The sequence below is a fragment of the Scheffersomyces xylosifermentans genome, assembly GCF_036884685.1.
Source record: "Scheffersomyces xylosifermentans strain CBS 12540 chromosome Unknown RJT20scaffold_3, whole genome shotgun sequence".
NCBI lineage: Eukaryota > Fungi > Ascomycota > Pichiomycetes > Serinales > Debaryomycetaceae > Scheffersomyces > Scheffersomyces xylosifermentans.
Window position 1 is genome coordinate 1,180,306 of NW_027042941.1, and position 16,004 is coordinate 1,196,309.

A 16,004-nucleotide genomic window follows, 5' to 3' on the forward strand; every position below is an offset into this window, starting at 1 on the left:
CGCAGCATCCTCATAGAAGACACAGAAACTCGAACGCACTTATTACAAGTGGACACCCAGTCCCCATCGACTTCCCAATTGGGCGATCCTGTTCTGGAACCTCTTTTCTACCCCATCTTTTCTTAATTTAGTGAGGGAACGTTCTGTGGGGGGAGCGCTGTCACTGTCACTGTCATTGTGATTGTCACTGTCATTGTCATGTCATTGTATGTGAGAACCCAATAGAGGAGTAATACAGAGGATGAATTACGAGGGTATGGCGTTTTCTGTAAAAGGAATATGAACGGAGAGGAGTTAGTAGAATAGAGTTCCGGTATGGTCTTGTTTTAGTAGAGTTATAGGGTAGAATCTGCCATGGAGAGTTGTGATAAGGATATGGATATACTGTAATCTGTAGTCTGTAGCCTGTAGCCTATGAAACTTCTACTGTAGAGTCATCCCATGGTAGAAATGGTAGAATTGGTAGAAAACAGTCATAAAGAACACCCTTGCGGCATGTCGTAGAACAGCCCACCCCTCTCAATGAATATTAATCAGCCATTTACCTCCAACACCCCCTCCGTCATCCCATACACTATACTCCATGGATGGACCATACCACCTAAATGTTCCATTCTTCATTATTTCCAGCCGCACCATCACCAAATAAGCATGATGGCATCACATTACAACCATCTCTCTCTAAAGAATACGAAATACCAAGAAAGAGGTCATAGGTTAAGCCTCTAACCACATCTTCGTTGCAGTTTGTGTACCGATGGTCTGGGGTCACGCAGAGAGTTTGAAGGTCCAAAGGAACCAGCCCAGACTTTCAGACCTGGGTTTTATTTTCTTATCAATTCCGGGGAATCAATACGATATGTTGTTGTGAAGACTTCGTATGATTATTATGGTATTGATATGTCGTTGAATATGCTCTAAGGGGGCACTTAGTTAGTACATTTGTTACTACGGGGAACTAGCTCTTGTGCTCTTCTTTAACTATTTTCAAGATTATCTTAGAGATGCTGTAGGGGTTCCCTGATCGTAGGGGTCCATTCCTATTGGGATGATCATATTTTGCTGGTGCTTGCTGTTGGTAGAATTTATTTCAAATAGTATGGTTATGGTATGGTCTCTTATATTATTGTTTCTTGTATTGTGTTAACTTGTTGCACCCTGCTTTCTTCCACCTTCTGCCGTTTGTCTAATATGCGAGACCAGCTCTTTCATCTTTGCTTAATTCATATTACCCTAACCATTTCTCATAAATAACTAGAATATCTAAAATTATATTTTGTCATGGATAACCAGAGTATCTACAATTATATATTTTCCTTGTAGCATTCCCTCTTCTCTCTTTCATTCTTTTATATCTCATATCCACTCTTCTCTTCACTCACATGAACATCGCTTCATTTAATCAGTTCCTCTCTAAACTCTCATTATCTCTTCGTATCACTACTGTAATTTATCTATTGAAATCTCGCTACCAATCTGTTAATATTTCACTTCCTTATCCTTGTCACTATTAGTTGTATAATACATTGTCACTTTTTCCAAATTCATCTCACTAATAACATCCAACTTCACCTCTCTCTAATTGCCGTTAAGAATCTATTTCTCTCTATGCTAACTTAATCATTATTTATCATGAACAACTTAATTTGGCAGTAAGAGTATTAGTTACTATAACTTTCTAGTTCGCTTTCTCATATATCGATTTTTCACTTATCCTATTCTTCTATCTCATGTATCAAACTACCATTATTCTTATTACAACATCAGCTACAATGGTTATTGCAGTGCCAGCAGTATTAAAATATTCAGTACATTTAGCAACTAAATGAAGCAAATATTAATATTTCACTGAATCAAATCTTAATACATCATATTTTGCTACCTCTTTGATCTAATTAACCTATAAATAACAATTTCATTTCTTAAACTACCTCATATCTTACTACCTTTTTGATCTATCTTTCCTCATTTACCTATCTCCTCTCATATATTTAGCTTTCCTCATACATTTAACAACCTGATATATAAATATATATATTTATATATATACATCTTTCGCCATATACCTAACCAACTCATCTACCTATCTTTCCTCATCGAACTAACTGCCTCATATCTAACCACCTCAACTTACCTATCGCTCCTCATAGATCTGATCTCACCTCCTTAATTGCCTCAGTCGCCTCAGTTGCCTCAGTTCGCAAAACTCCCTCTTTGGCTCCCTCACTATTTTCCATCCTCATTCCCTTACTTTATTCTCACTTATCCGCACTATTTCCACTCTCGCACCCTCACTAATTTCCTCATTCATCCTCCACCTTTTCCATATCCTCTCTCTTATCTCTCACTAATTTCCCTCATTCTCCCTCTCCCTCTCTTCCTCCCCAGCACCACCTCTCCCTGCACACTCAACAACCGCCTAAAATTTAGCCGCCGGCCCCTAACATACTAAAAAACAACCATTTTATTTATTTCGTCACTGTTCATTAGTGTCTTCTTTCCAAGAACATCCATTTACTTTTCCTGAAAAGAGATCACTACTCGCCACAATCCTATACTGAACACTATCAAGAACACCTACAAACCATCCGTGTCACTGGACACCCCAAAAATCCCGTACAATTTGCCCCAGTAACCGTGCCATCCTCACCGGTACTCATCACAGTCATTATTGCTTCAAATGTCAATAACTGTGTCCGATAACTCGTCCCAGCACACTCTTCTCCTGCAGTCACTGCTGTCCCATCCAGACTGGGTGTCAATGGACATCCACAAATTGGGAAGATCCTTCTACACCGACGAACAGCCGTTGAACGAACATATTCGTACTTTGAAGGCGAAAGTATTGAGAGAAGAATTGATCAAGAGATCGGCCGATTCGGAACTAAATGAGTCAATATCACACGAAAGCGAAGATGCCGATTCAAATTCAATACATAAAAGCAGCTACAATGACCACGGTGAACTTTTTGTAGAATATCTGAGATCAAATGATGGCCTTATCAGCAATGACTTGAGAGCAAAAATATGGCCTATATTGCTTGGAATAGATTTGGACGACAAAGACGAAACGGATACCGTCCCCAAGCACAATAACGATAATACTAATGACAACAACAAAACCAAGAATACTTTTACGAATGGTGATGCTAATACCGGAAACAATAACACTAATAACGACCTCACCAGTAGCAACGCAACATCTCAAACGTTAAATGAGAACGACGATTTAATAGACTTTGTAGACCACCCAGATCTTTCATCTGATCCATTAATTCCAGATTCTCCATCAGAGAAAGTCTATACTCCCAAGGGAATGTCCACAAACAAAACATCAAAGTTAAATGCAGCAGCTGCGTCGTTTCTTCTATCCAACCTTGATTCAATCGACCTCCCTCCGCATAAGGATGAAGACCAGGTCCGTTTGGACATCCAAAGGCTGTTTACCATACTAAACCATATACAATCAATACAACATGCCTCCCAAGCAGACTCATTTACGACAATCTTCTCAAATTCGGATATCGAAGAACTCAAGAAACGGCTTTTCAACCTCATCATTAAAGTCTTAAGGAAGTACCCTTCCCTTAACTATTATCAGGGTTACCATGATATTGCAAGCATAGTTCTATTGGTATGCAATGAACCCCAGCCGTCCAACAAGATTCTCGAGGAAGTCACATCAGATGGCCAACTTAGCTACTGTATTAATGAGGAAGCCGCTTACAAGATACTTGAACGCTTGACCGTCTTCCATTTGAGAGATTTCATGACTATCGATATTAACCTTTCCGTGAATCACTTGAGGCTTATCCCAGCGCTCTTGGAAGCAGCAGAGCCAACGCTTTTTGAATTAATCAAGCAAACAAGCAATTCTTACATCCAATCAGATGGTACATTCTACGACTATGCATTCTACCAAGCTTTACTGGCACTACTTACATTATACTCCCATGACATCTCAAGTATCACACACATCCTCACCCTCTGGGATTTTGGTTTGAGCTATAATTCTATCCTAATCAATGTATATATTTATGTGGGTGCTTTGCAGCACTTCAAGCATGAACTTTTAATGAGATTGAATGTTTTAGAGGAAGATGGAACAGACTTTAGGGATGTGGATCTGGATTTAGTTCACACTCTCCTTTCGCCAGCTAATTTGTTCAGTGGAATGACCGACAATGATTTGGTTAGAATCCTTAATAATACCAAGAAGTTGGTTGAGAAGTACTCCTTTCATAACTTGTGCAACTCGGATACAACTTTTAATGTGTGGTTTAAGGAGTTCAACAAGAGTTCCGTGTTGTTGACAACTTCTAGCTTTGATTTTGATAAGGTTTACAAGCACAACCATTATAAACACCTTTTAGTTAATAGTACGTCCCCCGATTCTCATACCACTGCACTTGCCGATTTGGTGCAAGAGCAGGATTTGGAAATGTCCAGGCAGACTATTCACGATTTAGCCATTCTCCAAAAGATGAATGAAAGACAGGAAGCTATGGCCAACTCAATAACATCTGAGACAGATTTTGATTCGAGTCCTCACCTGCTTTCGTCATCTCTCAGCTTGGGCCTGTCTTCTTCTTCGGTGAATTCCAGTATCGTCAATACTTCGTCGATGATACTAAAGAAGCTCTTCAGGAATAGGTCCCATGATACTTCGGAGCCATCGTCCAACGGAGAGAAGGATAAGAAAGTCATCAAGAGAAATCAAAATCTTTTGTTCGATAATATTTACAAGATCAGTTTCACCATTGGATTTGTTGGTTTCTTGATGCACTTCTTGGTTGCAAGACATCACGAGAACTTTTACAGCAACAATTTTTTTCGTTATTTCAACTTTTCATCACCCATCAAAAGGTTTGGAAGGGGCCTCATCAACAACGAACCCATCAATGCCTTGACTTCGGAGATAAGCACCATAAGCACGGAATTGATCAATGACATGGGCGAGGTTATTGGCGGTGTATGCAATTTCGTTAAAGAGTCCGAAATCGTCAACTCTGGCATAACATTAGGACAGGTTGGCCTCGGTAGTTTGAGGAACACGTTATATGGGTTTATTTCTTGAAGTTGGATAGTATCTGGATGCTATTTCAATCTTTAGTGTAATAACGTTCTGGTATGGACAGCGTTCACATAAGAGGGTCGGTTCCCCAAAGTAGAACTTTTGCAACTCCTTCATCACGCAACATACCCCGTCTACTTTTTTCACATATCCCCCCCAGTGTATACATTTCAATTGTATCGGTATTACATGGTTACATCGTAGTCTTGCCGATTACAACTTAATTTATTATTGGCAGTCTTTCTGCCAAAACTAGACAACAGATCAATGCGTAAGGCTAACGGTCCCAGACGTAGACTTCTTCAAAGTAGACAATGACCACACCTTTTCTTCATGAATAAGAGCGTAATATAACTACATAAGTTCAGCTGCTGGTTGTAGTAACCACAGCTAACCATTCCATATTTAAACTTCTGGCTGCAAAAAACCGATCACTTGGAACTTAACCCCGCCAATGTATTTTACCTTACTAGGCATTTCTTCGTCACTCATGTATGGGCAAGTCACCCTTCAAGTTGAAGATCTTTTACTCGATGACACAAGCCAAAAACTGCCCTATTCCATTTACTGCATTTCGTGGCATCCAACCACATGTCCTGTCACGCGATCTTATCAACATGGCCGTTTCAATAAGCATACTGCCTACATCTACGAATAAGAACAATGCCTTCAGCCAGAAACAACCCCCCCTCCAATAGAAGCTTGCATATATATATAACCACAATACCTCTACACTACATGTAGATCAACTTCCAACGAGTTTCATGTTGCTGCTCCGATAACTCCAGAGCACAATAACTACTATTCGCTAGTCTAAAAACAACCCCTCCCATGCCTTTTGACATGCCCAAAGCTACCGCATCCAATGCCTTATTACCAATAACAATAACAATTCGCTAGTTCTGGCCATTTCTTGCACCCCGATTTCCAGATATAGCAAGGATGCTTTCATGGCGCCATTGTAGAATCAGGATATGTACAGGATTTGGGGATAAGGAACGGGTATTGTCTGCGGGTATTCAGGGAGCAGGGAGCAACCTTATCAGTCTTTGTATCTATGGTGAATGGAGATGATCTTGATAATTTTTATTCCATATTGTTAAAATATGGAAAACCCGCAACTGATATTCTAGACATGATAGGATGCACTACATGCAATGATGATACGATAGCATACTCTACATTAATGATTCTGGAGAATTTGTATTATAAGTCTATTTCTTTTACACTACTATAGTACTATTTTAGAAATAACCTTTCTATAGTTACGGTAAAGGCTTTACACTGAAGAGGAAGAAGAGGAGGAGAGGATAAGAAGGAGACTCCTTTGTAGCTTCTATACAATAGAAGATGATTTTTCTTGTTAATGGCTTCACCAGGAACACCAGGAACACCAGTAAAACCAGTTTTTCATTGCATCCATGTTCAACAAACGTGGCTTGTTTTTGATAAATCCGCTTTCTTTTGACAGTTGCCTTATACCAAGTCTATACATGTCCCAGGCGAACTATTCCACCATCGTATATACTTGAAATGTCCGTTCATGTACCATACCATGTACCATACCATGTACCATACCATGTACAGTATTATTCACATGGATGTCGCTCCATTTTCAAATAAATTCCCTTACCGTAATGTTAATATGTTAGCCACTGTAGATAGTAAATATTTAGGTTTGGTATCAATTAAACTATCCAATAGGTGCGACATTGAATGGGACTGAACCTGTGAATAGCACCATTCAATTGTTACAGATATCCGATTTTTGTTATTTTTGCTTTAGCTAGATAGACTTCGTGATATCAGATTATACCAACCGGTTTTGCGGACACACAAAGAGCAATACTGCTTGTCTTAGCTCAAACCCATCATAACTGAATCTTAATCAATGTCGCGCCCATTGATCAATTGATTTACTACAGAAGGGTCATTTTTGGTTGATATGGGAGTCTCAATATTATGGATATGAAGTGGCCATTTTCTTGAGAGATGTGCGACATTCATCTGAATAATACTGTACCATACAATGTACTATACCATGAACCATAACCATTCTAGATTACCCCTTCGTTAGCATGTGCAAAGTGAATACCATCTAAAATATCCTCTTCAACAAGACGTTATTGCAGTGGCTTATCTCCCAAAACATCGAATCTTGATACCTCTTTCAGGTAGAAGGGATGCATCTCACCTGGACTGAATCTCTTCTCCTCTTTTCTTACTCTTTTGTTGCTAGACTTGCTTGTAACAAGCCCAGTGCATCTTTCAAGACTTCGTATAAGGCATCGACCGTTTCACATGCTCCGTACCTTTGTAGATCTTCACATGAAAAATGTCACTATGCATCATCTGTTCCTTATAATGCTCTCCAACGTTCGGAGAACGGAGACGTTCATTCACAATGGCTTTAGTTTGCTGCACAGAAGGTAGTTTGGATTAGGGCGTTATGGCCTGTCTAAGTTCAAGTTACCCCATTGTACTTGTAACGGAGTAGGGTTGATTGGAGGTAGAAGTTTCCATATATAAGTATAGAACATATCTATCAACCAAGGTGTAGCAAATAGTTTTTGAATATTTAATAACTGATATTCATCATATTGTAGTCAAGTATTCAAGTATTCAACTATTCAAAGCAATTGGAGAATTGAAGCGAAAGGTACTTCGGAATGTCAATTGCTTACTTATATTCACTCTTACCTCAATGGTACTATCTTACTATAGCAGCCGTTGGTCTGTTGTTCTTGATTAGATACATTCAAGTCCAACTTATCATCAGGAAACATGGGTGCAAGAACCCTCCTAAATTCGAAGGAGGATTCCTCTGTATTCCAATTATTCGTTTATTGCTTAAGTTGAAGGATACCGGTGAAATGGTCGACTACGGGTTGGAACTCTTCAAGAAGTACCCATCCCACACCCAGTATGTTAACCTTTTTGGTGTCAATGTCTTGCTTACTTGTGACCCTGAGCTCATGAAAGCCATCTTGGCAACGCAATTCAATGACTTTGCTCTTGGTTTTAGACATGCCCATTTTGCTCCATTATTGGGTGAAGGTATCTTCACCTTGGACGGTGAAGGATGGAAGCACTCAAGATCAATGTTGAGACCTCAATTCGCTAGAGAACAAGTCTCTCATGTTAAAGCTTTGGAACCTCACTTGCTTGTTCTTGCAGACCACATTAAGGCCAAGAAGGGCGAGACGTTTGACCTCCAAGAGTTATTCTTCAGACTTACCCTTGATTCGGCTACCGAGTTCTTATTCGGTGAGAGTGTTCATTCTTTGTTGGATGAAGAGGTTGGCGTTACTCCAGTTTCTATCGACGGAACCTCAACCTTCGCCGAATCCTTCAATACATCTCAAAGGTACTTGGCTTCCAGATCGTATTCTCAGATTCTTTACTGGACTATCAACAACAGCGAATTCAAAAGGTGCAATGCTAATGTCAGAAAGGTTGCCAAGTATTTCGTCAACAAGGCTCTTAATTTAACACCACAAGAATTGGAAGAGAAATCTAAAAGTGGATACATCTTCTTGTATGAATTGGTTAAACAAACTAGAAACCCAACTGTTTTACAAGATCAATTGCTTAACATCTTGGTAGCTGGAAGAGATACAACTGCTGGATTGCTCTCATTCACTTTCTATGAATTAGCCAGAAGACCAGAAATCCTTCAAAAGTTGAAGGACGAGGTTTACGCCAATTTCGGTGGTCCAGGTGAGGAGAGAATTGAAGACATCACTTTTGAATCCTTGAAGAGATGTGAGTACTTGAAAGTTGTCTTAAACGAAGTTTTGAGACTTTATCCATCAGTTCCAATCAATTTCAGATGTGCTACCAAGGATACCGTTTTGCCAACTGGAGGTGGAATGGATGGACAGGCTCCAATCTTTGTTCCAAGAGGTACTACTGTTGCCTATGGTGTCTACTTTACCCACAGATTAGAGGAACACTATGGTAAGGATGCTAATGAATTTAGACCAGAGAGATGGTTCGATATGAAGAGATTGGGCTGGGCTTATCTTCCTTTCAACGGTGGCCCAAGAATTTGTTTGGGACAACAGTTTGCCATCACTGAAGCATCTTACATCATTGTTAGATTACTCCAAATGTTCCCTAATCTTGTAAGCAAAGACCAAGGTATTTATCCTCCAAGAAAGGCAGTGCAATTGACAATGTGCCACCAAGAAGGTGTTCATGTCCAAATGACATCTTAAACTGGCAGTCTCTTCAAGCAAGATAATGTGACGAATTATGAAATATTTGGTTATTAATGAACTAACGAGTTTTAACAGCAATTTAATAGGGGCACTTGCTATGGAATGACATTAAATTGTAAGTATATAGTAGTGTATAGTGTATAGGTATTAAATAGATTATAAGGTAACTAACAAGTCCAACTTGGCGGCGTAGTATCTGCTCTATTGGGTAGACCACGTTGTATCAAGTCTCTTCTTGTGATGTCACTACATAGTTCGTACGTATATTTCGACTCGTGGTAACGAAATCGCTTTATTCGTGAAGTGGCTTTAGCATCTCTATATTATATACCTTCAAAATCGATCTCATATATCAATACAGTATCCGTGTATGCACTGTGTCCCCATCCTCTATTACCGCTGGCACTTACCATGAAACGTCCTGTCTCATCGACATGGAGAGCACTTAGTATACCTCCATGATGACCCGGAATAATTAAGAATGGTGTGGCTTGCTTGTTCTTGTTGATAGAAGCATTGGAAAGCTCATCGTAAAGAGTCAAGTCATATAAACGAATATTATCGTTTGAACCACATAAGAGGAAGTTGTTATTAGGCATGGTGGAAATAGCACTGACTGGTCCCGATATTTTAGGGAACTGGAGAAGCTTCAGAACGTTCGGTACCATTGTATCCTTATTGTGACCAGACTTCGCTCTTTTATGAGGCATCCTAATGGAAAATTCCTCAACGGTACTGTTTCTTCTCCCTGCGTAGATCAAGTCACCACAATTGGACCATGTAGATGACATACACCAAGGTGGAGTACCCTCTGACACTCCAAGACGAAGTACTGGACTTGCTACCCTAACATCCCAGATGTTAATTGTTCCATTCATACTGGAACTCATGAAGATAGATTCATTTTTATAAGTTTTATTACTGGCTTTTGAGCCTGTATTAAATGCTGGTTTCGGACTTGATTTGTCTTTAGTCTCTAATACCTTTCTCTCTGTCTCTTTTCCAGACTCTTCATCACTCTCTCCGAATAATGAATTGATGTCATCCTCCTCTTCAGCCTTTCCGTTATTGGTTTTATCATTCTGGGCTTCATCAGCAGCTTCCGATTCATCTACGATGTCTAAAGATAAATCTGCAAGGCCTAGCGGGCGATATTGTACGTTCGAAATTTGACCAGAACTTCCCAAAAATAGATTTGTAGACTGTCCCGTGTTGAGATCCCATTCTCTAATTGATTTATCCCATGAGCCAGAAAGAAATTTATTCTGGTCAGTATTTAATCGTATCACTGAAACAGCGTCACTGTGTCCTTTGGAGTTGTCTTTTCTCAGGCCATGTCTGAAGTAATGATGGATATTGCCTTCGTTATAGCGCATTGTGTAAAGTGATATTCCTCCGGAAAGAAGACCCGACAAACACCAATACCCATTCCTCTCAACGTCCAATGAATATACTGGGTTAACTTTTGGTTCATAATTTACAGATCCAGTACTGAAGTCGCTGATCTTTAACTTGGAATTGGTTTTCATGAGTTCTTTTTTGGTTAACGGCTGCTCATTTTCCCAGTACGAGCAAATGACGCCCGCTTTTGTCAACGAGTCCACCAAGTTATGCTTTTGTGCCATAGTTAATGGCGATTTTCCCTGAATAGATGCAATAAAGTCATATTTACGGATGAAACCATCCTCACCTCCTGTTAAAATCCATTTAGGACCATCAGTGAATGCCAACGATTGACATTGTGAAGTATATGGAATGGCTACTGAGGGTACAATATCAAATTCAGTCGCCACCTTGGCCTTTGATATAATTCTTTCTCGGAACAGTTGAGGACCTTCGTCAGCTTCAGACACTTCGGCTTCTTCCTGTTGGGCGTGGTCCTCAGTATCCTTTTCTATGTCTTTTTCTTCCTCCTCCTCTAACGAACCATCTTCTATGTCTCCTTCAATCTGTCTCTTTTCGTCGTCTTCTTGTTCTTCTTTGTCATCCACCATTATCACATCTCCATCTTCTTGTGAAAGAGATGTTGATTCTAGAGCTGGAACGACAGCAGAAGGCTGGATGTCCTCATTGTGTTCTCGAGCATCCATGAATTTTGCATCTTCATCGTCATCATCTTCGTCATCATCCTCTTCTTCTTCATCTTCAGCGTTCATTTCCTCATCTTCTTCCTCTTCCTCTTCATCATCATCGTCATCTTCATCGTCGTTGTCATCGTCATTTTCTTCGTCTTCGTTGTCTTCATCGTTGTCTTCGTCTTCACCTTCATCATCTTCTCCGTCACCATCTCCATCACCATCTCCATCGCCGTCTCCGTCTCCATCATCGTCATCGTCATTTTCATTTCCATTTGCTAGGTCATCACCGTACCCATTGGACCCATTATTCAAGTCTTCTCCATCATCTTCGTTTTCATCCATCATATCTTCATCGTCATTTTGCATATTGAACATATCATCTTGTTCTATGGACGCCATGATGACTTATTCTTTTAACTATTCCGAGGATTTTTACAAAATTTTGCTTATCGCTCGTATATCCTTCTTGACGAGATCACGATTTTCACTTTCCTTTTGGAAGAATTAAACAAATCAAATTAACGAACTTCGAATCAATCTCTATAACTCCAATTATTCACCAGATCTCCTTTCAACGTCTGACTTCTACAATCACAGCCAGAAACCCGTTTTCTATGCTAATAAAAATACAATTCGCTCCGAGTCCACAATTGTCTCGTCCACGATCTATAATACAATTTACCGATCTTTTCGCTTATATATACACAAACTATAGTCTAAAAAAGAACATAAGAATTGGTTGTAAATGGTATTTCTGTTGACATACTGGAAAGAAAGGTCGTGTGGATAGCAATAAAAGTCGGCTGCATGGGATCACGTGACTACAACCTTGGTGGAGGGCCATTATTTAGAGGCAGTTGTAGGGTAGTCAAAGAGTTGAATAGTATGGTTGAATAGTTTGGCTGAATGAAGTTAAATAGAGGTGGTTGTGTTGAATTGAGTTAGAGGTATCTGTAGTGAAAGATGTGCATGACTTTCATTGTGAAAATCTTCGAAATAAAGGTATTAAATTGGATCTTATAGGACATAATATTATGTAGATTATATTAAGTGGAGACGCTACCAAACGAACCAGAGAACAAGTTAGCAGCCATTTTCCAAGAGGTGAAAACTGGTGAAAAATAGCTGAAAATGAATGAAATATGGTTAAATGTCGATGAAATATATTTCAATGGCTATTACTGAATTATTCTTCAAAATTTGGTGCCAAAAGGTCAAAAGAACCTCTCAATAGCCCTGGGAAGATATTCTAGCAATAGAGTTACATATTACTCTGAAAAATGCCCTCCACATGAAACATCCAGTGTTTCCAATTCAAAAAGTGTCATAATGTAGCTAACATCAAATAGACAGAACCAAGATGCGGCCTTGCTTTCCACCTCTAAAACTCATATTAACATGACAAACAACAACGAATAATCCTCCATTACTATACATAGCAATTTACATGCAGACCTTATATTTTTCACTCTTACCAAGGACTACTTCAACCTCCCAGTCTCTACAATTCTACAGCGAATTCTTATTAATTCGGACATACATTCAGAATCAGAGTCAATGTACCTAATAGGAATACATTGACATCATAATTAACCATTTGGTGCAAATAACTAGCAACTAACAGCTAACTTACTCGTAAACCCAGGAGAACAAAGCAGACTTGTAGTCAACCAATTCCTCCTTCTTGAACCACAAAGCAATTTCCTTGTTGGCGGACTCAACAGAGTCGGAACCGTGGCAGACGTTTCTACCCATGTCAATGGCGAAGTCACCTCTGATGGTACCTGGAGCGGAAGCCAATGGGTTGGTGGCACCCAAGATGGTTCTACCGGTCTTGACAGCGTCCTTACCCTCCCAGACGGTGGCCAAAACTGGACCGGACAACATGTAGGACAACAAGGATGGGAAGAATGGCTTGGATTGCAAGTCATCGTAGTGCTCTCTCAACAAGGACTCGGTTGGTTGGACCAACTTGATTCCGACCAACTTGAAGCCTCTGTTCTCGAATCTGGACAAGATGGAGGCAACTAATCCTCTTTGGACACCATCTGGCTTGATGGCAATGAATGTTCTCTCGGTGTTAGACATGGTGATACAATGGGTTCTAGTTATGAAGACTGAATCGTAATAGAAGAAAGAACCCGGAAAATTTTCATCTCCAATCCCATCGTGGGGATCCATTCATTATATAGACAAGTCAATTTGGACAATACACCCATGACGCAGTACTAATCCAATAGACCACCGAGTTAAAAAATTTCACTTTATTCGTCGAGAACAAATGCGGCCGTTGGGATGGACACGACTGGGAGGAATATGGGACTGGTGGATTTTGCAACATGTGGGATAGGTGGGAGTGGAGTGGGAGCAGGTAGTGGGAGTGGGTGAGTTTGGTGGAAGCTGGGTGAATTTGGTGAGTTTTGGGTAGTATTTTGATAAGATTTGTGAGTTTGGTTGGTTTGGTTAGTTTAGGGTGGCATTGGGAGAGATTGGTGAGTTTTGGTGAATTGGAGGGGGTGTTAGGGCTAAATGGATGAATATGGTAAAAATAGGTGAAATTGGAGACAATAGCCAACATTGGAACAGAACATATGCCCCAACGTGAAAAGCCTGAAAAATCATGCAAAAGCATGGCCTTTACTATGGTGTTCTCGATTGGTGGTTCCTCCGAGAAGAAATAATAGGAAAACGCTTTTCCCCGATGAAAGTACTATCTTGAGATATAACAGCTCTGTGGTATTTCTGCAAGAGAGTTGTAGTATAAACTGGTCGTGAAATCTTTATTTCCTTATATATGAAAGCTATACAGCCCATTAAATGATATCTAAATATTTAAAAAAAATTCGATAATATTTATAGGTTTTATACAATAATTCTGTAATTGGAGTTTTAAAATGATTTATTGATTAATGGGGTTTATCTATTGAAACACCTCTATAGAGTGTTTGGATCAATCCTGGTAAGTACCGGAACACCACTACAATCTTCAAAATAATCGTCATCACTTTCAACATCTATATCATCCCAAGCAGATTCCCTCTCGCTCTCCTCGTCATCATCGTTACTACCACCAAAGCTCCTGGAATCAACAGAATAGTAGAGTGATTCCTCTCCATCGGTTGTCAGATAATCGGTGTCTGGATTTAAATTCTCTTTGATTCTCTCATCCAACGAGTCTTGGTCCGCTCTATCCAGAACACCAACGCCCAAAGCCATATAAAAATAAAGGCGGAGACTTAACAACAGTTGGGCGCTGGCAGTTGACCTAACGAAATGGTCTGGTATTGGCTGAATTGCACCATACCTCCAATCCATTATCGAATTATCCTTTGTCCCCTGACCGACGAAAGGTCCGCGACGAGAACGAGAAAGTCGGCCTGTTGCGGAGATATCGTCCTCATAAAATGGGTGAGTCCAGTAGGGGGAACTATCAACCTCAGCAGTACGGTTCCATTCTTGAGCTTCCATTTCCTGATCCATTTCATCTAGAGGTAGCATCCAGAAATCTAGGTCTCCTTCATTAACGATCCTTATCGATTTTTCATCGTCAACCGTTCTATTTAAGTAGTCTTCCACTTCATAGGGATCAATTGAGAGATCGGAACTACTAATAGAGAAGAGCGTGAGACGGGCGTTCATATCTTTTCTCAGTTACAGAATAGTATACACCTTTGGAACACGAAAGGGGTTACTCCTGTTACAAGTTGGCAACTAACGTATTTCGAAATTCCTCCTCCAAAAAGAATACAAAACAATATTACTAAATCAATTTCATTACTCAAACTTTTCATATATATGGCAACTTCGGTTTTGCAGCATTACAATAAACTACAATAAATAAAGTCAACACTCATTGGCTTTAAAAACCCAACCGCTTAGATACAAACGGAAATTGCAGCCATATTTGAGAGGTGTGCATATTTGCACCCTTCTTCTCGATCGTGTCGAATATTCTCTGTCGCATGAAATGTCTCACATTGTCTTCGCGACACATGGACCTTACTCCTGTCTATACGCATCGTCAAGTAGTACTCACTATGTAAATCAGGGTTCCCATTTGCATCTAAGGGGTGGTATTGGGCAGCCCAGTTACCTATAACAGGACAAATAAGGCTACGAGAACAATTGAAATAAAGACATTACATGAAACCAGCAAACTAGACGATCAAGATGGCTCCGAAGTGCCCATATCCGTCCCCACCAACAACTTCATTGCCATGAATCTTTATCTTTGCGAATACCTTGGAATTCTCGAACTCCAGCAAAATTTCATCGCCTACCACGCTTGCAGCAGCCGAACAATGCCACCACTGCCACTTTTTGCTGCATTCTGCTCACGTTATCTCATCACCAGGTACAAACCCAGGGCCGCTGTGGGAGTTCACGCTTCTGTAATGCACCATTGCAGAAACCCCGACGTGCCACGGGACCTACTACGAGAATCTTTCTCTACCTCTCGTATCCCCTGTGTCGTCACACAAAACCACACAATGCAAATCCGCTGCCACGCGTCTTTTGCCAATGTCACTTTGTAACACACATCCAACTTTGCAGCCCTCTTCCAAGATTGTCGTTTTCGTGTAACCTGTGGAGCACCACTTTAAACCAGTGTAAACATGTATAGCCTGT

At 40.1% G+C, this 16,004-nt stretch overlaps 5 protein-coding genes across 5 annotated transcripts; 2 read left to right on the plus strand and 3 right to left on the minus strand. All coding sequences in view use genetic code 12, as the record gives it.

The window, feature by feature from the left end:
* Positions 1-2,481: 2,481 nt before the first annotated feature.
* On the plus strand, positions 2,482-5,323 carry GYP8 (Gyp8p). The gene has a single exon (XM_064919852.1). The coding sequence runs from the start codon at positions 2,681-2,683 to the stop codon at positions 5,075-5,077; it is 2,397 nt and encodes a 798-aa protein (XP_064775095.1). The 5' UTR covers positions 2,482-2,680; the 3' UTR covers positions 5,078-5,323.
* Positions 5,324-7,616: 2,293 nt separating this feature from the next.
* On the plus strand, positions 7,617-9,457 carry RJT20DRAFT_36614 (cytochrome P450). Its single transcript, XM_064919853.1, has one exon. The coding sequence runs from the start codon at positions 7,744-7,746 to the stop codon at positions 9,292-9,294; it is 1,551 nt and encodes a 516-aa protein (XP_064775096.1). The 5' UTR covers positions 7,617-7,743; the 3' UTR covers positions 9,295-9,457.
* A 163-nt stretch (positions 9,458-9,620) lies between these two features.
* Positions 9,621-11,774, minus strand: RJT20DRAFT_94537 (SAGA complex subunit; the record flags this gene model as incomplete). The annotated part of the gene is made up of 2 exons (XM_064921537.1): positions 9,621-11,560; positions 11,663-11,774. 2 exons carry the CDS (start codon positions 11,772-11,774, stop codon positions 9,621-9,623), a joined length of 2,052 nt encoding a protein of 683 aa, XP_064775097.1.
* A 1,230-nt stretch (positions 11,775-13,004) lies between these two features.
* On the minus strand, positions 13,005-13,463 carry YNK1 (nucleoside diphosphate kinase; the record flags this gene model as incomplete). The annotated part of the gene is made up of 1 exon (XM_064918763.1): positions 13,005-13,463. One exon carries the CDS (start codon positions 13,461-13,463, stop codon positions 13,005-13,007), a length of 459 nt encoding a protein of 152 aa, XP_064775098.1.
* Positions 13,464-14,305: 842 nt separating this feature from the next.
* On the minus strand, positions 14,306-15,242 carry RJT20DRAFT_127156 (uncharacterized protein). The gene has a single exon (XM_064916932.1). It carries the CDS (start codon positions 15,012-15,014, stop codon positions 14,310-14,312), a length of 705 nt encoding a protein of 234 aa, XP_064775099.1. The 5' UTR covers positions 15,015-15,242; the 3' UTR covers positions 14,306-14,309.
* Positions 15,243-16,004: the final 762 nt, after the last annotated feature.